At 41.5% G+C, this 26346-nt stretch overlaps 1 protein-coding gene across 1 annotated transcript; it reads left to right on the top strand.

Moving 5' to 3' along the window:
• Nucleotides 1–17891: 17891 nt before the first annotated feature.
• On the top strand, nt 17892–18526 carry LOC116250305 (uncharacterized). Its single transcript, XM_031623940.1, has 3 exons — nt 17892–18254; nt 18310–18432; nt 18509–18526. Exons 1-3 carry the CDS (start codon nt 17892–17894, stop codon nt 18524–18526), a joined length of 504 nt encoding a protein of 167 aa, XP_031479800.1.
• The last annotated feature ends 7820 nt before the right edge of the window (nt 18527–26346 follow it).

The following is a 26346-nucleotide window of genomic DNA, read 5'->3' as shown; positions in this document are numbered from 1 at the left end:
TTTCAGATCAACTGTCCACAAGGGGAAGCCTAGACATCATCACCCCTGCCCGATGGTTATTAACACACTCACATAGAATGGTCACCTGTTCTGTAACATGTGCATCATCTCATACACATCAAATGGTCACTCGTTCTGTGGCAGGTTCTCTCAAAACTCAAACAAAGATGGGAGTTGAACAGGAGCCAGCCACATTCAAGGAAGCCAACAGCGTTACTCACTGGATTAACACTATGCAACAAGAAATACATGTGCTGCATAAAATCAAACCTGGAATTTAGTCCCACAACGACCAAAGTATAATATTATTGATACTAAATGGATATACAAGATTAAACACACTGTTGATGGTTCCATTTCAAGGTACAAGGCACGTCTGGTTGCTTGAGGATTCTTACAAGAAGCCGGGATAGACTATTTGGAGACTTTCAATCCCACGGTGAAGCCATCTACAATTTGCATCATTCTCACCAACGCTGTACAACATGCATGGTCTCTTCGCCAGCTCAACTTTGATAATGCATTCCTAAATGGCTTTCTTAATGAAGACGTTTACATCGCCCAACTAGAAGGGTTTGAAGATCCAAGTTTTCCTTCTCATGTTTGCAAACTCAACAAAGCGTTGTATGGATTGAAGCAGACCCTTCGAGCATGGTATCAACACGTGAATACCATTCTCAGCGACATTGGATTTCAGGTATCTCGATCAAATGCATCTCTCTTTATTTTACCCCAAGGATGTGAAAAGATATATATCTTAGTTTATGTTGATGATGTTATTATCACTGGATCGTCCGATGCACTCATAGATCAAACTCGCCAAACTTCGGGCATCATTTTTAGTCAAGGACTTGGGTGATTTATCATATTTTTTGGCATAGAGGTGACTCAACAGCCCACCTATTTGGTTCTTCGGCAAGGAGCCTATCTTAACAATGTATTTTAGAAACCTAACATGACCATTGCCAAGCCTGCCCAAACACCTATGGAAACCAGCCATGTTTTGGGGTCTAGCGTTCCGTTCTCAGATCCTACTCTCTTATTGGAGCGTGGTGGAAGCACTACAATATCTCGCTCTCACACGTCCGGATGTAGCATTTGTAGTAAAATGAGCATGTCAATACATGCATCAACCCTTAGAGTGCCATTGGAGGCTCATCAAGCGAATTCTAAGATATTTACAACGCACAAGCCAGCTTGGACTATGCATGCTAAAATCAGATCATCTTCACTTAAGCGCATTTGCCGACGCCGATTGGGCTAGAAGTACTGAAGACAGCAAATCAATAGGTGGATGTGTAACATTCTTGGGTAATAATCTTATCTCCTCGGCATCTAAAAAGCAACGAACCGTGACTCGTTCAAGTACAGAAGCTGAATATAAATCTCTCGCATGTGCTGCTGCAGAACTCTTATGGCTGAAAGCCCTACTGATCGAATAGGGCATATCATGCACTGGAACTCAAATATTGTGGTGCGACAATATAGGTGTGTTATACTTAGCAGCGAACCCGGTTTTTCATGCTCAAACAAAGCACATCGAAGTTTATTTTCACTCTGTGCGAGATCACTTATCAAAGGGAAATATCTCAATCAAGTTTATTAGATCATCCGAGCAAATAGCAGATGGACTGACCAAACCTCTTGGATCTGCTAAGTTCAAAGAATTTAGAGACAAGCTGAGCATTGTCCCTGCCACGCCCAACTTGAGGGAGCATGTAAAAGATTCTCCTTCTTGTCTGATGTCTCACTGAATCAACTATTTCTTTAATTTGTCAGGTAAATTTGCGAGCTCCCTTGTTCCTTTACTTATTTTGCATGATTTTGAATGGTTTTCTGTGAAAGATTCTCCTCGTTGTTGAGGAGAAATTAGTGGAAATTGACATCCACTAAACATGGCATGAAGAAAAGTCAATGGAGGAGCGACCCAACTAAGGAAAGAAAGTTTGAATTCAAACTTTACGTTATCTTAGACTGCATGTCGTATCATTGCTGTATTACCATACTTAGACTACATGGTGTATCATTGTTGTATTACCATACTTAGACGACATGTTGCACTATATAAAGAGAAGAAATGCTCTTGCAAAAATCAATGCAAGAGAATTATTCATTCTATTGTGCATCATCTCCTCTGTCCCTCTCTTTTGTTTCTATTATCTTTCACTTTCCTGCCTTTGAGGTGCCAATTTTCGTTTTCTGAAAAAAAGTGTTGAAAACATCCAGATTTCTTACCTATAGCACATTGGTATTTTCTAGGTTCTAACTGTGTTTTATTTTCATCCATTTGAAGTGTGGAAGAAATTGGCTGAAGAGGTCAGCAATATCGTAAGTGTCAAAAGGATTCAATTTCTTCTTTCTGTAAGCGTTGTGAAAAGGTGTGTTCATGAGTAAGTGGTTCTATTGTGAAACCATGCAATTATACTAGGAACTTTTTCCCTATGTTTATGCAACTTCAATATGTGAGCATATTTGAAGTCAGATTACATCTCTCTAGCTCCTGGACAGATGAATTGTGCAATTCTTTTTTGCTTTGTGCAGCTCAATGTTTCAGCTCAGTTTTATTTGACATGGTTTTGCATGATTGGATTTACCAATGCCTGAATCCAGTTGTTCAGGAGCTGAGTAAGTTTCAGAAATTTTTAATCAGTATTCAGTGATTTCTATTGTAACTACTTATAATAGTGATGCATACAATTGGACACTCCTATAATTCAATCCTTCAATGGTCCTTGATGAATGATATCATGTTCCCAAAGTCAGCTCTATGTTCCTATATCTTTGGCAGGTTTGTGCTTGTTATTAACTTTCTGCATTGACTAGGAATCGGGAAGAAAATTGGATGTTGGTTAATATATGACGTTGGTTAATATATGAATTTTCTATGCACGGTTAGAGAAAACTGCACCTTTTCAAAATCGGGAAGTAAGTTGGACATTGGTTAATATACATAATAGAAAAAGTTTGGTGAAGTGGACATTTAAAATAGTCAGTTTTGGCTTGGTTTGGCGGACCGCACTGGGCGTGCTGTGTTGGAAAAGCACCGGCACCAGCACTAGCATTAACACGGATGCGACACAAGTGTGGTCATCCTTTAGGAGCACCCATGTGACGTAGCCAAAAAGCTTCTTCTCATCAAGGTTTTTTGGCAAGTTAAATGCTTTTGCTTCTGAATTGCCAGCAGTATGCTATTTTGCCATTATTTTTGTTGCTTGTGTGATAAGCTGCATGTATAAATTTGTTATTACAATTGCATGACACTAATTCATTGTTATTAATATCCTTTCATATTGACTCATATTGGCTGATACAGTGCACATTGGCCCCTTTTCAACATGATTTAATGCTGACCGTTTCTGATGTTTATGTAAACAATTATTTTATGACCACTGATTTAGGCCGAGTTGTATCAGCTGATATGGTTCAATTCATCAAATCATTCAGCCAAACAATATGGCTCTTTTAGCAATACCAGAAAACACTGCTTAATTTAGATATTTCGATCTGCAGTTATCTCGCACAACATGCAACAAGTGACAAATCTTTTTCTCATACAAAAGTCATGTTTTCAGCAGTTTTCACTGTTTTGTTGTGGCCAGCCAATGTATTCCCTGACAAGTGGCTAGTGAAGAAAATCAAAATTGTGCAGCAGTTTTGTGTTTTGTGTTACATAGAAAAAATACAAAACTGCTTGTCTTAGGTAAGTAACATTTATTTTTTGGTTTTGAAGTTTATAGATGTATTTATTTGTTTGTTAAAATTTGGGTTGTGATATTTGTATGTCCACCTTATGCTTACACCTATGTCAATGTAATGAAAATAGAGCACCTTATCTGTTTAGGACAAATTGCGCTTTGTGCTAATGACACAAGCAATTATTAAAATCTGCCGTAGGATAGGTCGTGCTTCACATTCATGACGTAGGCAATAGTATACAACATATGTTCACTTCTAAGACACTGTGGTTTGCAAATACTATGTAAAGTGTGTGAGTGTGTGTGTGTATATATATATATATATATATATATATGTATATATATATATATATATATATTTATATATATATATATATATATATATATATATATGTATATATATATGGGGCTTTAAGCTCACCTATATAACTTGGGCCGATCCATGCAGTTAAGTAGACAGAGCAGCCGGCCAATTTACCAGTGCCCTGAAATGCGAACTTGCAAATTAAATAAGGGAGCACGAAAAGCAATAGTATGGGGTGCTTTCCGTAATGCCCCATAAGTTTAGTCTCGTATTGAAAATTGTGAGGGATCTTCCTAGCTTATAAAGGAGGGCCATTAATGAGATGATTGTGCTGGTTCCTAGCCTTTTTGGGGTTGGAACTGAAACTGCTAGGGGGCGGTTTTGGATCCGCCGAACCAGGAGCTCGAGCCGAGGAGTGAGTCGGGTTGTTGTAGTGGTATCAAAGCTGGTTCAACACTCGGACCTGGGGTCCCACACACGCGGACGCGTGTACCTTAAGGGGTTGGATTGTAACAGCCCAGAAGTTTAGTCTCGTATTGAAGATTGTGAGGGATCTTCAAGGGCTTATAAAGGGGGGCCATTCATGAGATGATTGTCCTGGTTCCTAACCTTTTTGGGTTAGAACCGAAACTGCTAGGGGGCAGGTTGGGATCCATCGAACCAGGGACTCGAGCCCAGGAGTGAGTCGGGTTGTTATACTTTCTCTCTCTCTCTTTCTTTCTTTCTCTCTCTCTCTCTCTCTCTCTCTCTCTCCCAAATTCTCAATAGAGGGATGCCAAGTGCACGAGGGATCCTTCTTATTTATAGTACAGGTCCCAAGCTAGTCAATATCTTACTCATTGTCAATCCACACAAAGTCATGTAAAAGCGTAGAGCAGGAATATATAGGCCCGTTATGCTATAGCGCGCATGTTATGCAGAAAATCTACTAACTAATAAAACGAATTGATGATCTATTTTGAACAAACATGCCATTCACAATCAACTTAAAAAATGAAATAGCCTTTTTTTATACATTTAACCTAAAAAGGAAACTTGATCTATGTCAAAATGAGAGCATATTCATAAAAGTTTTTTGAAGAAGAAGGAAAATTAGGCATCTGAAAAGGTTTTTTTTAACTAAATCATTTTACCATTTACTTAAAAGGCGTTTTTAGGGGACAAAAAGACAAAGAATAAATAATATTGTGCTAAGAAATTGATCCTTGAAACGACCTAATTAAATCAACATCGATCATTGATTCTCGATCATACGCATACCAGTTCTAGAAATGGCACTACTTGTGTTTGAAGAAAAGACAGTATTGGATAGAAGATCCAAAGTTCAGTACAGTGAATATATCGATTACATTAATTTTATGTGATCCACAAGATGGAGATTGACCTTTTCCCCATTGATTCACTATTGCTAAGTTAATTTTCAGGTAGTAACAATTATTGAACCTTTAAATATATATTGAGTTGAATGATTATTCTTCGATTTATTCAATAAGTAATATATATGTGGCAATTTCCATCGAACGTTTCTCTGTCTCTCTCTCTCTCTCTCTCTCTCTCCCTCTCTCTCTCTCTCTCACACACACACACATTGGATACTGTGATGTGAAGATTCAAGGGGCAACTTGCTTGTGTAATACATGACATGTGTTGGGTTAGTCAGTCTCTCTCAATCTCACACACACATTGGATATTGTGATGTGAAGGTGCAAAGGGCATCTTTGCTTGTGTAATATAACATGTGTTGGGCTAATCTCTCTCTCTCACATTGAATATTGTTATGTGGAGGGGCATATTGCTTGCGTAATATATGACGTGTTTGACTAGTCAGCCTCTCTGCCAATAAACTAAACTCTCTCTCTCTCACATTTATTTAATATTGTGATGTGAAGGCGCAAAGGGCTTGATCATGTTTGTGTAATATATATGATGCACTTAGCTAGTCGGTCTCCAAGCAGTGGCGTAGCCACATTCTGGCTGGTGTAGGCAGTTGTCCACACCAGCCTCTTAAAAAAATTTTATTTTTAAATAGAAATCTTAAATATTTATTCTTATATATATATATATATATATATATATATATATATATATAAGTGCCCCACCAGATTTAAGTTTGTTTAAACAAGTGCCACTCCAGCCAATTTTTGTGGCTCTGCCACTGTCTCCAAGTCAATAAACCATGCAAATGAAGCTGTGGAGGACAAAGCCATAAAAAGGCAGCACACGGTTTACATAGTTCAGCTCTGGGATTTCTCATACTTATTAATTGAAATGGAAATAGAAATTAACGCAATAGCATAAGTTAGGGTTTTCCCTAGTTATTGTCGAAGCAAACCCATTTGGAGTATGATTGGATATTTGGTTATTAACCTTGGTGATCACCAGCTGCTTCTAACACCTATAAGAGTATCCAAGCAGCCGTACACCCTTGAGTTAATATCCTAATATCGGACAAGAATCTGGTCTGTTGACAGCCCTATTCGTATGGAATAATCTCTTTCACATGATAAGGAACTGGGTCAAGTTTATCTCAATTTCGGTATGAGACTAAGCTTGCACGAGTTGCATGAAAAAGGAGCTTCTTTTGAATCTGGCCATCTGCTTACCAATCCAAGACATTGATCTGGCTTTTAGTGCATATTTCTGCCGTGCCACAAAATATAAGTGTTCTTAATTCGTTCTTCGAAAGCATATATTTGATTTATTGTACACTTGGCCCAAAGACAGAGTCGTTTGCGGGAAATAATAGAAATTATATCTATGTATACATATAGCTGCAGTCTTTCCTTCTAAGCATGTATATAATTCAGCTTGTGCAGATAGCATTAATTTATTGGCAGCATTTGGATGCTTTGGTTTCAGTTGAAGCTCGAAATATGCGAGATGATTTGAGGGAAAGAATCTCTTTCATATGAAGAACAGTTATGTGCAGTAATCAGTCCCTTTTAAGGGTTTGGCAGAAAGATTCTTTTCTTATTAATTTCGTTTTTTTCAGAAAAACAAATGCTACATTGAAAATAGCAAGATTCTTTTCTTATTAATTTCGTTTTATTCAGAAAAACAAATGCTACATTGAAAATAGCTAGGTCCTGCATCTAGTGCATTCTCAAAACAATCAGGGTTATATGTACTTATATATATGGTCAGATGATGATATAAAATTACGCTTATATAACATACATGGTTAAAACTAGAGATCGATGTACCGAAAAATCATCCTTTGCCGGCCGGAGAGGTTTATATGAGTCCGCCCGGCCAAATTGTCATTGGATCCTATTTCAAGTATGAGTTTTGGGTTTTTCTGATCAGATACATACTCAGATTCAAAAGCCAAAGCCGCTTACCAATGCATATCCAATTATCAATCGGGCCTTATTTTCATTACCAAACCAAAGTACTGCTAAATTAATTTAGAGGGTTTCCCTTTAATTATTGTCTTCCTTTTTTCCGATTTTTATCTCTAGTGAGAAATCAGGGGAGCTGGTTACATTTAAATAATAATCAACTAAGGATATTAATTGACTTGGATGCTGACGTGGTGGCTGACCTTTAATGTCGCTATCTTAAGTGAATGCATACATGTAGAAGATTTGTTGATTTCTCCGACCCAGAAACCCTCCAGCATCTGTTTCAAAGCATGCATTATAAGGGGCAGCTTAATCCACGCTAGATCAAGCCAATCCTCATTCGATGGTATCTCAAGTAATTATTGTGATGTGAAGGTGCAAGGAGCATCTTGCTTGGGTAATATATGACAAATGTTGGGCTAGTCTCGCTCTCTCTCTCTCTCTCTCTCTCTCTCTCACACATACAAACAAAGACACATGCACACACATATTAAACATTGTAATGTGAAGGTGCAAGGGACATCTTGCTTGTGTAATATATGACGTGTTCGGCCAGTCATCCTGATCTAAGTCAATAAACTAAAGTGTCTCTATCTTCCTCGTGTAATATATGGCATGTGCATGGCAAGTGGGTCTCTAAGTCAAAAAAACCATTTAAATTAAGGTGTAGAGCATGCAACGATAAAAAGGTAGCACACGGTTTGCGTAGTTCAGCTATGTGATTTCTCATGCTTGTTAATTGAAAATGAAACTACAAACTAACATAATAGCATAAGTTAAGGTTGGGGGCTTAGTTAGGGACCAAGCAAACCATTTAAAGTATGGTTGGAGATTTGGATAATTACCTTAGTCATCGGCTCCTCGTAACACCTATAAGAGCAGCCAAGCAGTCATAGGCCCTTGAGTGTCTTGACTCTTGGGGGTTTACTTTCCATTCATTTAGTTAGCTCAAATTATTTTGTCCTTAGTTAATTTCTTTTGTTTGTTTAATAATTATTTAGGTATTACGTGAACCGGGAAAGAGAACACGCTTGTATTATGGGCCCAAGTCATTCACATCACACCTGGTTTGGTCCCTATTTTGGTTATTTAAGTTATGCCTTTCAATATTATTTAGCAAGGGACTTCATTAAATAGTCCTCCATTCTATAATATTAAGGTGTTAATTTAATATTTAAATCAGCCGAGAGGGCCTCATTCAAGGAGATCGTGTAGCTCTTCATCTCTTCCAACCCAATCCCCACACCCTTTCGTTCCATCTCGACGTAGTGAGCCAAAATAAGAGAACTCCAGACATTGAAGAATCATTCCCAGCGCCGTACACCCATATTAATCAAAATTGAGGACATACATATTAACCAAACTTTTCCCACTACGAGGCATATATATATATATATATATATATATATATATATATATATATATATATATATATATATATATATATATATATTTATATATAATGAGATTGATGGCATATAGCTATATATCGTAGATAACTGTGCTCAGTTAAGACCGTGATCAATTCAACGTCTGCTCACGGTGCCCGAAGATTGAGACGAAGATCAACCAGGCCAGCATCCAAATCAATTAATATTATCAAAGGAGCAGGAGCTTAAGCTTGGCAAATTAAAACGTCGAAATAAGATTGCGAACAATACCCAATATGTCAATCTCTCTTGTAACTGGCCAAATGGCTCTGGTCAAACAATAATTTAATGAGAAACCTTTCCCCACCAAAAAATAAAGAGAAGAAAGGGAAACCTGTCCCCACAAACGAAGCCACGTCGAAAATTTTCTGAGTGTTTCATTTCCATTGTGGTAATTTTTTCTCTTTGCAACATTCATTTCTGGACGCCGACCTTAATTTCAAAATGAAAGGTCATCTCAACATTTCTCACCTTGCAGTTTTTTTTTTCCTTCTCAGTTGCATTATACCTATCAAGTAAGAAAGAAGAATGGGACATTCCATCTGTCACGGGCCGAGTTTCTCCAGCCCGCGCGGCGCCGAAGGCGTTCCCCAAAGCCTTCGGCCAGCCGTCTCTCTCTTAAGCTAGCGGAAGCATTCATCTTTTCTTCGGGACTGTGGACTAGATGAGGATTGCAAAGCACTCGGCACACCATCCCCTAGGTTTATCCCATTATCGGCCATCGGCAAGCCGTGGCCATGAGGCCCTGTGAGAACTTCGCCATTCTTCCAAGTACCTATCTACATCCAAACGAAATCTTGGTGGGGGTAGACTTCCCTTAGGAGGAAGTCCCCAGCCGAAGCCAGTTGACGACTATATGTCATTAAGTAAGGCGGTCGACCATCGCCCTACTCGACAATGAGCATTCACTTGCTCACCCCCGCGTGACTCTACGCGGTTGTGGAACGCAGCGTATGCGCCCACTGGGGAAATTGCCCCTAACCCATGCGCACCCCCTTCTGTATCCAAACACTACGCGTGGGGAACCCACTGGATTCCCCAACGACGGACTTGCACTTCCAAAGGGACCGCTGATCTTGATGCATTGAAACGCCTTGTCGTCGCACCACCGCGCTGCACATTCCACGTGCATTGCTTTCTTCTAGACTCGGTGCGCGATTGAATCCCACATGTTTTCCAACTATGCCTAAGCTGGCCAAGCAGCATCACCTTTTACTGGCCTGGCTGGGCCAAACACAGTCGGCCGGCAACATTCTCCCACCGCCAAAATCGTCATTTCTTTTCAACTCAGCCTTCATCTGTTCGTCTGGTTGACGCACCCGTCACGTCGCGGCTACTCGCCTATCGGGTGTTTTGCCTCTAGTCTATTCCTTAGCATCATCCCACTTTTCTATCACTGTTTGCACTTTTCCTTAGTAAAATCCGGAACATCTCTGACAACCACTAAGTTTCAAACTTCCAAGCTATGTTGTCAACCCGTGCACATGCTCCTTTCTCGAGACATGTCAGGGCACTTGCCCTTCTGGACAATCCTTTTCCACGTCGGGTCTCACCCTATCTGTCTCAGCGAGCGGCTCTCTTTGGCCCTTCTGCTCCTGACGCCCAAACACCATCTTCGGAACGTGTGATCTCCATTTGACAAACACCAACGCGGTCACCTGAACCAGTGTCCGACGAACATGCCCGAACCCTTAGGGCACCAAACAAGCCAACATTTTTCTTTGAACCACTTGTTTGTTATCATCGCAGTGTTTTCATCTTTCAAGTTCCCTTCGAGAAATCGTCTGCTCCGATACCAGTTGTCACGGACTGACAACTTCGGCCCATGCGCTGCGGCAATAACCTAATTGCCGCAAGCCTTCAAACCGCTGAACGGGGCGCAAAAGTAGTTTGAGAAAACAAGTGTATAAACAATGCTTGTGAATAAAGAAATCTCGCAATGTATTCGTTTGGAAAATTAATACATCACGAGAAAGATAAGTAAGGAGAATGATGTCGACTTTACTTATATAGGATGGCCGAGGCCGCTTACAGGATTCCCATGCCGACCAACCAAAATAAGAAATGTCAATACTGGACACTTAGACCGATGGGAGGGTACTCCCTTACAAGTAAACATGTATAAGCAAATGACTCAACATAAGCAAAGGAAGCACAATGCAAAACAAAGCAAATGACTTTACAGACTCCCAGACACAGGGGAACAGGCTCCCCCCTTCAAGTTATGCGCTGTCCTCGGCGCCAGCAGTTACATGATAGGTATTGACTTCCAGCGGGTTGCGCTGCTTCATGCGGAATGCATAATCCCAGGTGGGGCTTAGTTCGCCTATCCACTTCACTTGGTACTTCTTCGGCTCTCCCAAACAGTTTGTCTTGTGCCGAAGAATCTCTTCCAACTGACGGTCTGCCGCTCGCTTGGTCGACGGGGCTCGCTGCAGGATCGGGTCTCGTTCTGGAACGCTTCTCTTGGGATCTTCCTCATCGACATAGAAGGGCTTCAGGTTACAAACATGGAACACTGAAAGCACCTTAAAGTCTGACGGCAAGTCTAGCTTGTAGGCTAGCTTTTCGATTCTCTTTAGCACTGTGAAGGGTCCATCATACTTGCGGATCAATGACCAGTGTCGACCACAGAAAATGCCTGTGTGATCAGGATAGAGCTTCACGAGGACTTGATCACCCACTCGGAATTCCATTGGCCTTCGATTCCGATCTGCAAACTTTTTCATCTTTTTTGCGGCCTTGTGTAAGTACGCCTTAGCCATTTCCGTCTGTTCCTGCCAATCGTGAACGAACTGGTAGGCAAAAGTGGGTCTTCCTTTTTTTTGAGCTGCAAGGGTATGCGCCATCAACGGTTGTTTTCCAGTGGCTATTTCGAACGGACTATGTCCAGAAGACTCGCTCTTCTGCAAATTGTAGCAAAATTGAGCTACATCCAACAATTTCACCCAATCCTTTTGATTCGCGCTGACATAGTGTCGAAGGTATTGTTCCAACAATCCGTTGATTCGTTCAGTTTGGCCGTCCATTTGAGGGTGGAAACTTGTTGAGAATAATAAATCTGAACCCAACAAACGAAATACTTCGCGCCAAAATTTCCCTGTGAAGCGAGCGTCCCGATCACTAACAATGTTTTTCGGCACGCCCCAATGCTTGACTATATGCTTCACGAACAACTGTGCCGTCTTTTCCACGGGACATTCTTTAGAGGTTGGGATGAAGGCAGCATACTTTGAAAATCTATCCACAACCACAATGATGGAGCTAAAGTCGTCAACTTTGGGCAAGCTGACGATGAAGTCCATGGAGAGGCATTCCCACGGACGTTCTGGAATAGGAAGAGGTTCCAGGAGACCGGCAGGCTTCTGGTTTGTTCTCTTGTCCTGCTGACAGATTAAGCATGTTTTCACATAGGCTTCAACGTCGTCACGCATCTGTGGCCAGTAGTAGCCACGTTCGAGCAGTGCCAGTGTCTGCTCCTGGCCAGGATGGCCAGCCCACAACGAGTCATGACACTCCTTCAGCAACTCTCGTCGGAGATTGCCCCATCTAGGCACGAACACTCGTCCGCCTTTTCCCATCAAAAGTCCATCTTGTAGCCAGAATCGTCGCGTCTTTCCCGCCTCCGTTGTTTCGACCAAGTGCTTGGCCACTGGGTTCTGCTTCGGATGATGCTGTCTGTGTAGTTGCCAACTCCGCCTTCCGACTTAGTGCATCGGCTACGACGTTTGTCTTCCTTGCCTTGTACTCCATGGCGAAATCGAATTCTGCAAGGAATTCCTGCCATCGAGCCTGTTTCGGACTCAACTTCTTTTGAGTCTGGAAGTAGCTTGTGGCTACATTATCAATCTTTACCACGAACTGGGACCCCAATAAGTAATGCCTCCATGTGCGAAGTCAATGAATAATGGTCGTCATTTCCCTTTCGTGCAAGGACTACCGTCGCTCCGTGTCTTTCAGCTTCCGACTCTCATAGGCAACTAGATGACCTTCCTACATCAAAACTCCGCCAATGGCAAAATCTGATGCATCCGTGTGGACTTCAAATTTCCTTGTGTGGTCGGGCAACCTGAGCACAGGCTCCTGCGTCAGGGCCCTCTTCAACTTCTCGAAGGCATCTTCTTCGAGCTCTTCCCAAGCCCAAGTTCGGTATTTCTTTAGCGAATCAGTGAGAGGCACAGTTATCAAAGAATACCCCTCAATGAATCGTCGATAGTAATTTGCCAAACCGAGAAAAGAACGTAGTTCTGGTACATTGGTTGGCGTTTTCCAGTCTCGAATTGCCCTCACCTTTTCTTTGTTCATTCCTAGCTAATCTTTTCCCACAATGTGACCGAGAAAACTGATTTTCGGTTGGCCGAATAGGCACTTCTCGCGCTTCACATAGAGTTCATTTTTCTCGAATACCTTGAACACTATCCGCAAGTGTTCCACATGGTCCCTCATGGAGCTGCTGTACACTACAATGTCATCAAGATAGACCACCACGAACTTATCTAAGTACGGATAGAACATCTTGTTCATTAGATTCGAAAAAGTGACTGGGGCATTCGTCAACCTGAACGGCATTACCAAGAATTCAAAGACACCGTAGCGAGTGACGCAAGTGGTCTTTGGCTCATCGCCATCAACAATCCGAACGTGCCAATATCCTAATCTGAGGTCTAACTTGGAAAACACTTGAGCTTTGCCCAGTTGATCAAACAGATCTGCAATCAAAGGTAAGGGGTATTTGTTCTTCACCGTTACCTTGTTCAATGCCCGATAATCCACACATAGCCTTTTGGAGCCGTCATGCTTTGCTTGGAATAATACTGGTGCACCAAAAGGAGCTTTGGAGGGTCTGATTATACCTCCAGCTAGCATCTCATCCAACTGTCACCGAAGTTCTCTTAATTCTGCAGGGGCCGTTCGATATGGTGTCATTGCCAGGGATTTGGCACCATGAAGGAGTTCGATGGCATGATCCACCTCACATCGAGGTGGCAGCTGCCTAGGGAGCTCCGCAGGCACTACGAATTCCGCTAAGACAGGCACAAGCGCCTCTGAGACCAAACCAGGGGAGTAATTAGTCACTTCCCTGATTGCCACCAAGTACGTCTCTTCGTCATGCTTGAGGCCTTTCTTCAACTAAAGGGCAGATATCATTGCAGCTTTACCCTTATCCCTCTTTATCGATGTTACTGGAACCATACAAGGGGACTTCTCGTCCATGATACTGATACTACGTAGGTGCGACATTGGAACCATTTTCGCTGTACTGAGGAGCTCAATGTCTAAGATCATCTGGAAATCATCCATCAGGACCACCGAGAAGTTGGCCCTTCCTGACCAACTCTCAATCTTCACAACCGCATCACGGGCCACTCCGTGGATGGGTTTGGCCTCTGAGTTCACCGCCTTCATGCGTAACTCTCCCCTCTCAAGGGTTAAGCCTAGTCTCCTCGCCTCTTCGACTGAGACAAAGTTATGTGTGGCTCCTGTGTCTACCACAGCCAGGATAGACCTTCCATTTACCAGGATTTCCAAGTACATGAGGTCGTTAGAAGGTGTCGCTGTCACCTTCACTTTTTCCTCCCTTTTTATGATGTTCAGAAGTTGAAGTGCTCCCATCTTTGGTCCTTCCATTTCTTCACCTTGTACCGCATTAGCAGATTGCCTTGAAGAGCTTGCTTGATTGTTCATGTTTACACGCTTTGGACATTACCTGCCTAAGTGATTGCCATCGCAAAACCAACATTTCAACACTCTAATTTGAGAGTTGTCGTTTCTGCGAAAGAAAGTTCTTCTTTTGACTTGGCGCTGAGTTGATGGTTCATCTTTCCGTTCCCTTCGATCCTCTTTCTTTCCTCCATGGTCAGGCTTCTTCGACGGCTTGAAGGCGTTAGTGTAGCTCTTGCACTGAGTATCAACCAAACGTTCTGCTACCACATAAGCATCCTCCAAGGTCTCTGGAATACTCCTTCCCACTTCGGATTGTACCAACGATTGAAGTCCCAAAATAAACCAGTTCAATTTATCTTGTTCTTGCATATCTGGCATATCTAACATCACCCATTGATAGACCCTCACGTAATCTCGCAAGGATCCGGTATGTTTCAGTTCACCAACCATCCAATAGGCATGGCGTGTCGCATTCGGGGGCATGAAGTAAGTTCTTAACTCTCGTTGAAAATCATCGAAAGTGTGTATTGTGCAGATTCCCTTCTGAATGTCGAGCCTTTTCCTTTTCCACCATGCCACAGCATCGCCCTCTAGCAACATAACCACAGTCTTGACTTGAAGGTCGTCCCCCATAACGCCTTGCAAGTCCAGGTAATACTCTACTTGAAATAAAAAGTTGTCGATCAGTCGACTATCCAGAGTTCCGTTGTATTTAGCTGGTCTCTGAACGTCGACCCTCGTTGGCAGATCGTCACCTCCACCTACAGAGATCTGTCGCTGTAGTGTGCGGTTCTTTACTTGAAGTTCCTTGACTTCAGTCTGTAACGCGGTCACTGTGTCAGTCAGTGCCCGATTCATGGCCACTAGGTTGGCCACTTGTTCCCGCAGTACCTTCATCTCGTCCTTCATTTCTCCGAAGGACTCAGCTGCATTACCCAACGCTTCTTCATGAGTAGTTACGTCGGTAGCCAGCTTGTTCACCATCTCGGTCAGGTCTTCCTGACCCTGGGATGTACCCATCTCGTCAGAATGGGCTACCCCCTTGCCCTTGGCACTTCGCAGATTGTATTGAGTTGCCAGGGCTTCTTCTTCTTCGATCAACGATCGTAGGAGGTTTCTTTCGATCAACGATCGTCGGCGTGTAGTTCTACACCGACTACCCAATCGCTTCCCAAGATTGCCGAACCTAGGCTCTGATACCAGTTGTCACGGGCCATGTTTCTCCAGCCCACGCGGCGCCGAAGGCGTTCCCCAAACCCTTCGGCCAGCCGTCTCTCTCTTAAGCTAGCGGAAGCATTCATCTTTTCTTCGGGACTATGGACTAGACGATGAATGCTAAGCACTCGGCACACCATCACATAGGTTTATCCCATTGTCGGCTATCGGCAAGCCGTGGCCATGAGGCCCTGTCAGAACTTCGCCATTCCTCCAAGTTCCTATCTACATCCAAACGAAATCTGGGTGGGGGTAGACTTCCCTTGGGAGGAAGTCCCCAGTCGAAGCCAGTTGACGACTATATGTCATTAAGTAAGGCGGCCGACCATCGCCCTACTCGACGATGAGCATTCACTTGCTCACCCTGCATGACTTTACGCGGTTGTGGAACACAGCGTATGCGCCCACTAGAGAATTGCCCCTAACCCACGCGCACCCTCTTGTGTATCCAAACACTACGCGTGGGGAACCCACTGGATTCCACAACGACGGACTTGCACTTCCAAAGGGACCGCTGATCTTGATGCATTGAAACGCCTTGTTGTCGCACCACTGCGTTGCACATTTCACGTGCATTGCTTTCTGCTAGACTCGGTGCGCGATTGAATCCCACATGCCTTCCAACTATGCCTAAGCTGGCCAAGCAGCATCACCTTTTACTGGCCTGGCCGGGCCAGACACAGTCGGCCGACAACACCATCAAGGCAAGCTTTAATTATATTCGACAATCCAAAGGTGCCATATATGACTTCTAATTGGGAGCACTTATAAGTAAAAATAGTTAACTTTCTTCAGCCCTAACTATATGCACGTCAACCCCTAAGTAATGCAATTGTGGTTAATTAGTTTTTAGTTTCACTTTTAATTGACAAGCATGAGATCAAGTCCGGCCAACAGGTGAACCACGTAAGTCCGTATGCTTAATTTCTGTATTCGAGCTCTGTACCACTACATGGCTTATGAGCATTGACGTTAGAGATTGACTAGCTGGCTCTGGAAATGTTATATAAACCGAGGAAGTGAGATGCCTTTTTGCGCCTTCACATCTGTACATTGAGAGAGAGGTTTACCCTCTTCTTTGATTTGTAAGGTTGTTCGAAGCCTCTGTTCAGCGTCTGCCTAACTAGGGCTGCACACGAGCCGAGTCGAGCTCGAGCTCGCCCAGCTCGAGCTCGACTCGACTCAAAGAGCTTGAGCTCGAGCTCAAACTCGACTCGAACTCGAGTCGAGTTCCCTAACACAAGCTCGACCTCGACTCGATTACACAAAGTCGAGCTCAACTCGCGTAACTCGCTTAACTCGTTTTCTCATGAACACCACAGGACAATAACAGCAAAACAGAGATGAAATGTTCACATGACAATAACAGCAAAGCAGAGATGAAAAAAATGTAATCAGTCCACATTACATGTAAAAACAACACACAAAAACGAGAACAACGAATTTACTATCAATAACAACAAATTAGAAAACACCACAAGATTCAACACACGGAAGCCAAACGCCTCCATCCACCAGAATATGAATTCATTTGGAAGCCACAAAAAAGTCAAAAGCAATAAACCAAAAAAAAAAACGAGGGAGAAGATAAACCCTAACCGGGAGTCCGGGACAAAGGTCACGCATCACCAACCACGCAAGTGAGACCCAGGCGCTTGAAGAAGGGGGAAAGTCACCGACCACGCAAGCGAGACCCAGTGCTTGAAGAAGGGGGAAAAATGAAAACCCAACCGACGAAGAAACGATTCAAGAAGAAGAAGAACAAGAAAACCTGCCGCCTGCTGCCCGCCGCCCTGCCGGCTGCTCCGCTGCTGGCTGCCGCGCTTCGCCGCATCACCCCTTCGGCCTTCCCCTTCTGGATGGATCATGGAAGACCCAAGGCCGTGGACCTTGGTCCTCACTCGTGACCTCATCTCGTCTGGCGGTCGTGGTCGACGGAAGAGGGAAGACGATTTCACGGTCGTGGTCGATGGAAGTGGGAAGATGAGAAATCGAGAAGAGAGAGAGAAGCCAGAAGAAATTCAAGACGTGAAGGGAAGATTGGCTTTCGACGTTTCGTTTTAACTCTTAACCCTAAACCGGTGAATCGGTTTCATGAACCGGTTTGTACGAGTCGAGTCGAGTTCGAGTCGAGCTTTTTCGGGCGAGTTCGAGTCGAGCCCGAGTTGGCTCGACTCGTTGTGCAGCCCTATGCCTAACACCACGCATCTTGCCCCTTTCCAAAAATAAAAAAGGGATAATGGATCCCAAGTTGTACGTGTGTGCTTTGGCTGGAGATATGTTTAGACTGAGACAACTGATCTCAGGAGATGAACATATACTGGAAAGTTCAGAAACAGTAAATTCGAACGGCAACAATATCTTACATATATCAGCCATCTACGGGCACGTCAACTTTACTCGTGAAGTACTGAGTTTAAAGCCGGAGCTGTCAAGCGAGTTGAATGAAGCAGGGTTCTCCCCACTTCATTTGGCTGCAGCCAAGGGGCACTTGGGCATCAAGTTGTTGCTGGCCGTAGATCCCGACCTCTCTTCTTTGAAGGACAAGCATGGCCAACTTCCGGCACATGCTGCAGCCATGAAGGGCAGCTGTCCACCCCTGGTGCCTCAAGGAAAAAACAAATAGAGGAGAGACTGTCTTACATTTGAGCATGAAGGAGAACAGGATAGGCGTCGTGGGGTTCTTGATGGGGTTGGAAGAGGTACAAAGTATGGTCAATGAGGGAGATTGCAGCGGCAATACCGCTTTGCATTTGGCAGCGGCAAGAAACCTAAGAGAGGTAAGTGGAAATCTTTCACTGCACCGGGAACTGTGTAAGCAAGTGGTCTTCGGTTTGCTTAGTTCATTATTTTCAGCCTTTGCCTGGAAGCTAGTGGCCCTTTGCCAGTACGATAAGACCGATATATGTTTATATATTATAGTGTTTAAAATCTTTTAAACTTTTTTAAATTTATTATACTTAAACTGTATTTGTGAGCAAACTAATCATACAACACCAACATTGCTACCTACAACACTTCTGAAAACAAACGGTTGACCTTTTAATTCTTACCAATAAATAGCGGGGATGGGGAACTTTTAGAACAAGAAAATTTAAGTTGCCGCCATATAAAAACCAAGTCAGAGGCGAAATTCCATTATGACATAATGGACAATTTAAACAACTTTTTACTCATTACATAACCAAGAATGAGTTCTCATTCTTGGGGATCGAGATTAAAAAATATTGTTGGGTGCATGGTAGTTATTTTTCAAAAAAATATTTTGACAAGTTTTTATTTGGGAATCATCATATAATCGCCATAGTGTAATCGGTGAGGCTGACAGGCTGGTGCCTGGTCATCACTTCAATTCAGGAAGCACTAATACATCCATCTATTAACGGAACTACTGATGAGAGACAGAGAGAGGTCGGGAAATGGCGTTACCAAGGTAATGATTTTTCTTCTTTCCACAAAGCTAAAGGATGCCGAAATTGATTATTCAAACTAAAAGAGTTACCTTTGGCCACAGTGATCAGAAAAACTTCCTACGCACACACACAAACGGTCGCATCAGAGACAAAAATGCAGCGATACAGAAGGACCAATTGAAATGCCTAGAAAAACTTACTTTGAAGCAACAGGAATTCCTTATACTTGCCACACTCTGTGTACCCAATACCTAAGAAACAAAGCTGCAAAAAAATGAAGAGAAAATGTAACAGAGAGTAAGAAAAAGGAAGCTCAGAATCTATCTAAGAAGATATTAACAACAACAACAACACTTCTCTTACGGAGATCAGAAGAAGACCGCTTCCTTCACTCCTTCCATCCCCCTGTAAAATGATAAACATGAACAGCAAATCTTTCTCACAGGAAGCGAAGAAGCGAGAAGAAGATTCTCCCTCTCTCATCTGCCACTGTTTTATAGGCCGTCAAACTTTTCCTTATACGGTGTTCATCTGGAATGCAGAAGTGAGGAATCTGTTAGCAAAAGGAATGACCTGTCTGCACTTCCTCTTCTTATGCTCCTGTGAATGACACAACACAAGAACACAACACACTAATCGAGCACTTGTTTCTACAAGTGATCACAAAGGCATGACATGTGATAAGAGCACACAACACTAAAAATTTGGAGCACACTTGAAATGCTTTTTCTCACACATTTAGCCAACCCAAAGAGCCATATATATACATGTAAGAAAAAACTGAAAAATAAATGACATTGACTCTTGGTAACTCCACTATGGTCATTATGGACATATTAAAAACAGAAAACTGAAAATATAATGACCATATTAAAAACAAAAAACTGAAATTTAAAATAGGGCACATGTCTTGGAACGATGGAACTTTTGGAGAACCCAAAAGTTAAACCGTTCACCTTCTTCATAAAGGCAGCTGCATTAATTTTGCATTAACTTTCATCACTCCCCCTTAATGCAAAGTCTGAAACACCAAGGTGAGATCGAAACTTCATAAATTTTGGGTATGAAAGTGCCTTTGTAAATCCATCCGCAACTTGCTCATTGGTTGAGCAATACTTCAACACAATTTGACCTTTACCAACAATCTCACGAATGAAATGATGACGAAGTTCAATATGTTTTGTCCGTCCGTGGTAAATCGGATTTCTTGTCATTGCCATAGTTGCCTTGTTGTCACAATGAATTGGTGTCCCTTCAGTTTGACTTTGACCAAGATCTTCCAAAACTCGACGCATCCAAATTGCCTGACAAGTAGCTGCAGATGCAGCAATATACTCCGCTTCTGAAGATGATAATGTTGTCGTACTTTGCTTCTTTGAACACCATGATATAGCACCTGATCCAAGTGTAAAGACATAACCGCTTGTGCTCCTTCGATCATCTACAGCTCCTGTCCAATCACTATCAGTGTAACCAAGTAAGTTAAAACAAACATCTGATTTATACCAAATTCCATATTTAGTAGTTTCACGGATGTAACGCAAAACATGTTTTGCTGCCCCCAAATGGTGTAATGATGGATTGTGCATGAATCTGGATACTAAGCTGACAGCAAATAAAATATCTGGTCGTGTATGAGTCAAATATAACAAGCCACCAACTAGACCTCTAAACAATGTTTCATTGGCTTTAGCAGTCCCATCAGACAAAGTCAACTTTTCACCTGCATTCATAGGAGTAGAGCACGACTTGCAATCTAACATTTTATACTTCTTAAGTAGGCTTAATGCATATTTTTCTTGAGAGATAAAAATACCATTATTTGTTTGGACAACTTGAAGACCAAGAAAGAAATGCAATAAACCCAAACCTGTCATTTCAAACTCACTTATCATACTGTCCTTGAATTCTTGAATGAGCACATCACTTGATCCCATGTAGATAATGTCATCTACATAAACACATACCACAAGCATATCAATGCCTTCATTTTTTAAGTATAATGTGGGTTCACTCTCACAACGTCGAAACCCATTTTTGTGAAGATATGTGTCAAGTCTCCCATATCATGCTTTTGGTGCTTGCTTGAGGCCATAAAGGCCTTCTTCAACTTATACACTTTCTTCTCATGTCCACTTATGACAAAGCCCTGTGGTTGATGTACATATACATCTTCTTCTAAAGCACCATTCAAAAAAGCAGATTTGACATCAAATTGAAATACCTTCCATTTTAAGTGAGCTGCAAGTGCCAATACTAGCCTAATAATCTCAATGCCATATTTTTGTACATACCCTCTGACGACTAGTCTGGCCTTGTATTTTTGCAGATCTCCATCAACATTATATTTCAATTTGTAAACCCATTTCACACTTATAGGTTCCTTTCCTTGTGGTAAATCTACTAGTTGCCATGTATTATTTCTCTTAATTGTATCGATCTCTTCTTGCATTGCTTTTTCCCATTCTTCTTTACCACATGCTTCCTCATAACATGATGGTTCAATTACCATAAAAGCAAATGAACAAGAAGCATATATATCATCTAGAGATCGTACCTTTCTTGGTGGAGAAGACTCATCTGTAATTATTTCGACATCTTCTTCATGATCTGAATTGGTCTCTTTTGAATGAGTAGCACTTGACGTTGATGCATTTGAGTGAGAAGTTGAATCAACAAATGGAATATGTTGATCTTCTATTGTTGTCCACTCCCATGATCCATTCTCATCAAAAATGATATCACGCCGAATAATTAAAGACTTTGTTTCTGGATTGTATAGTCTATAACCTTTTGAGTTATTACTATAACCCACAAAAATACATTTCTCACTCTTTTTATCCATTTTGTCTCGACTACTAGAATCAAGCAGAGAGTAGGCAATGCATCCAAAAACTTTCAAATTACTTACATCAGGTTTTTTATTCCACCATGCTTCATATGGAGTCATATTGCAGACTGCTTTGGTTGGTGATATGTTGAGAAGATACACAGCTGTAGCTACTGCTTCAGCCCAAAACTCATTTGGAAGATGCTTCTCATTCAACATGCTACGAGCCATCTCTACCACTATACGGTTTTTTCTTTCAGCTACTCTATTTTGTTGAGGAGTTTTTCTTATTGTCAACTGTCTATGTATGCCATGTAATTTGCAAAAATTGTCAAAATCATTTGACAAAAATTCTCCCCCTCTATCAGTACGAAATTTTTTTATAGGTCGCCCACATTCTTTTTCTGCAAACACTTTAAATTCCTTGAATTTTTCAAAGGCTTCGGATTTTTCAACAAGAAAAAACACCCAACTCATGCGAGAAAAATCGTCAGTGAATAGTAAAAAATATCTACTATTATTCAGAGATGGAGTTCTTGTTGGTCCACAAATGTCAGCATGCACTAATTCTAAAGGAGTTTTTGCTCTCCATACTTTCCCAACTGGAAATGGAAGACGATGTTGTTTTCCATACACACATGCTTCACAAATATCTTCATTATTGGTAAGATGAGGTAAACCAACAACTAATTTTTTCTGCCCCAATAACTTCAGTCCATTGTAGTGCAAGTGTCCATATCTTAAGTGTCATAACTTAGACACTTTATTCATGTCTGCTACTAAGGCATATGCATCAAAGTGTGAAAGCTCGATTGGAAACATTTTGTTCTTTGTCATGTGCACTATTATAGGTGGCATGGTAGAACATTTCTTTTTGATTTCACATACATCATCATGAAATGAAATCAAATATCCTTTTTGTGCTAACTGTCCAACGCTTAGTAAGTTATATGTTAATCCAGGTATATAATAAACATCATGTACCAACCTTTTAGTACCACCTTTAATTGATATCTCAATTGTGCCTTTACCATCAATTTGCACCTTTTTGTTGTCTCCAAGTCGAACTTGTTGCTTCAACGATTCATCAATGTCACAAAACAAGCCTCTCTTTCCTGTCATATGATTACTGCATCCACTATCTAAAAACCATACATGATCAATATTTTCATTTGACTCTGTATGAGTAAAAAATAAGTTACCATCTTCTGCTTTCTCTTCCACTACATTAGCTTGTTGTTTTGCTTTATCCCAACAATACGCTTCAGTATGACCATTTCTTTTGCAAAAAACACAATACCTGTTTTTGTGGGCATGTTTTTTATTGTTAGTATCACCTCCTTCTGACTTGTTTCGGACTGCCTCAAATCTTCCTCATCCACGTCCACGATAGTTACCTCTACCTCGCCCACGATATGCATTCTTTCGTACAGTTGCTCCCTTTCTCTCTTTGCTAAAGTCATCCAACTTGACTTGAGCTTGGAATGCTTGTTCAACACTTTTCTCAGTTGACCTGTTCATTCTTTGTTCATGGGCTAAAAGAGAACCCAATAATTCATTAGTAGAGTATGCAGTCAAATCCTTAGACTCTTCTATAGCTGTAACCACATGATCAAATTTAGGCGGTAAGCTCCTCAATATTTTTTCTACAATTTTCTGGTTGCTAACAACCTCTCCAAAGGTTTTCATCTCATTTATAATTATGAAAGCTCTTGAAAAAAAATCTTGGACTGATTCATTGTTTTTCATAAACAATGTCTCAAACTCTTTACGGAGGATTTGGAGTTTCACTGTCATTACCTTCTTATCACCATGATATTTTTGCTTGAGAATAGTCCAAGCTTCATTTGAACTAGTAGCACCAGCAATTCGAGGAAAGATAGTTTCACTTACAGCTTGTTGAAGAACAAGCAAGGCTTATGAATCCTTCTTCTGTTGCTCTCTTGATTCAACTGTCTTTTCTCCTTGTTTTGATCTCTCTGCACTTTCTATATAATCATTTTCAACTAAATCCCAAAGATCTTGTGACAAAAAGAAGGTCTTCATTTTTATGCTCCAAAAACCATAATTATCACCACTAAATACCGATATGAGCGATTGAAAAACATTTGAAGTGGACATGCCATTAGCCATAATGAACAAAAATTTCTCACAGAAATTTTGTCGAACAAGTTATGTGCAGATTTTACCTTGCAGGCCTCTCTTTTGCACTTTTACCAACAATCACGACAACACAATCGACCTGTCTCTGATACCACTGTTAGCAAAAGGAATGACCTGTCTGCACTTCCTCTTCTTATGCTCCTGTGAATGACACAACACAAGAACACAACACACTAATCGAGCACTTGTTTCTACAAGTGATCACAAAGGCACGACATGTGATAAGAGCACACGCACTAAAAATTTGGAGCACACTTGAAATGCTTTTTCTCACACATTTAGCCAACCCAAAGGGCCATATATATACATGTAAGAAAAAACTGAAAAATAAATGACATTGACTCTTGGTAACTCCACTATGGTCATTATGGACATATTAAAAACAGAAAACTGAAAATATAATGACCATATTAAAAACAAAAAACTGAAATTTAAAATAGGGCACATGTCTTAGAACGATGGAACTTTTGGAGAACCCAAAAGTTAAACCGTTCACCTTCTTCATAAAGGCAGCTGCATTAATTTTGCATTAACTTTCATCAGAATCTTGTGCCCATGTTTTCGTCAAACCCAAATTAGGGATGCATCTTTTCCTGCATCAGAGGTCACACTTGTACCCTCCCTGCCTAGGCGTTTCTTTCCTTCTCTTTTTCCTGTCAGAGAAGTTCTTCATCAACATGCAGCTAAGTTCGCCATAGTGTAATCGGTAAGGCCGACAGGCTGGTGCGGTGCGGTGCCAAGCTGAAGGCACACCGTGCGGCTCCAAAGTCACGTGCCCTGGACCTTGAAGCAAGAGGAGGAGGAAGGGAGGAGATTTCAGTCCTTTTATGAGCGGTCGGTTAACTTGCTGCATGTTCACCCGTAATCATCAGACAATTTTTTATAGTATTTTATTTTCTCGGTACAGAGATTCTAAAACTTGCAATATTATACCTGACCATTTAGCGAGTTTATATACATGCTTTAATAAGAGAGATACACATTATTAGGATCAAAATAATTTGACGGATCAAAATTGACATGTCAAACCATTACCCGAGAAATCAAGTTTAGATTGATTATGTTTATGTTTATTTTTTTTTTTATATGTGCAAATTAACAACGAATGAACTGCTCATACATTTCCGAGCAAAAAACTTGAAGTTTAGATGCCAACATTTGTCAAAGCGATCGACAAGGAGATACATGTTTCATGATATGTGAGAGACGAAGAATGCATTAAATACAAATTATCTTTCCTGATACTAGTTTGTTGATTTTAAGTACAAATTATAGGCACCATGAATGTGAAATGGATATAAATCAGCCTTATCGGGCTCCACATACGGTTTAAATGACCAAATTTGAAATCTATATGTGAAAGTAGACAGTCGGGTAACACCGACAATTATGTTAGATAAATCTGGATCGGTTTCAAAAATTTGAGCCGGAACGTGAATCTGAGTCTAAATAGGATCGAAGAAGATGTAACTAATTAAGTCGGATCCAGTAAAATATCCGAAAACCTTTAGGTGCCTGCCTTTTCAAAGTCAAACACGTAAATCAGATGTGTTTAATTGCATGTAACTAGAACATGTAACTAGAATTCGTATCAGTGATAGTCCGGTGGACCTGAATGCCTCGAATAAGTGCAATGTCACTCCACGTGAGCTCCTCAACCAGTGATTAACTGGGAGCGTACGAAGCGAGGACTACGAAATGGGGAAGCTTCTCAGCCCTAGCGACGCGTCAGTCCACAGAGCCCGTTGTTGCGACCTCCCACAACCCAGCGTCCACAGTACCTGCTGCCACTGATGACTCCACTGAAGCTAAAAGGGAGCGAGAAAGTAAAGCACGGGCCAAGCTAGCAAACAACACGATCATAGTGGCGGCCCTCATAGTGACAGTGACGTTCCAGGCAGCCCTAACACCTCCCGGTGGCTTTTGACAAGGCGACTCAAATGATTCCCGGATATGCAAAGGGACGGCCGGCACCTCGGTCTTCTGTGCGAAAACTTATGACCAATTCATGTTAGCTGACGTCTTTGCTTTCCTGTCTTCCTTGTTTGTCATCTTATTTCTCATCTTATTTCTGGTACTTTCGTAATCTGCCGTATTGCCGAAACGCTTAATAAGTGCTGGTTTATTAGGAAATATCCTTTTGGCCATTGGGTTTCTAGTTTTAGCCTTTTACTCTGCCATCAAAGCCACTCAACCTTCAGGGAGTGATGCAAGCGAGATTTTTTTAAAACAATTCATGTGGCTTTGCATTGGATGTTGTGCCGGTCCATTACTTATGTACCCCTGTA

Source organism: Nymphaea colorata, chromosome 3 (genome assembly GCF_008831285.2).
Source record: "Nymphaea colorata isolate Beijing-Zhang1983 chromosome 3, ASM883128v2, whole genome shotgun sequence".
Taxonomy (NCBI): Eukaryota; Viridiplantae; Streptophyta; class Magnoliopsida; order Nymphaeales; family Nymphaeaceae; genus Nymphaea; species Nymphaea colorata.
The sequence above is the reverse complement of the archived record's forward strand: the minus strand, read 5'-3'. Positions and strand labels throughout refer to the sequence as shown.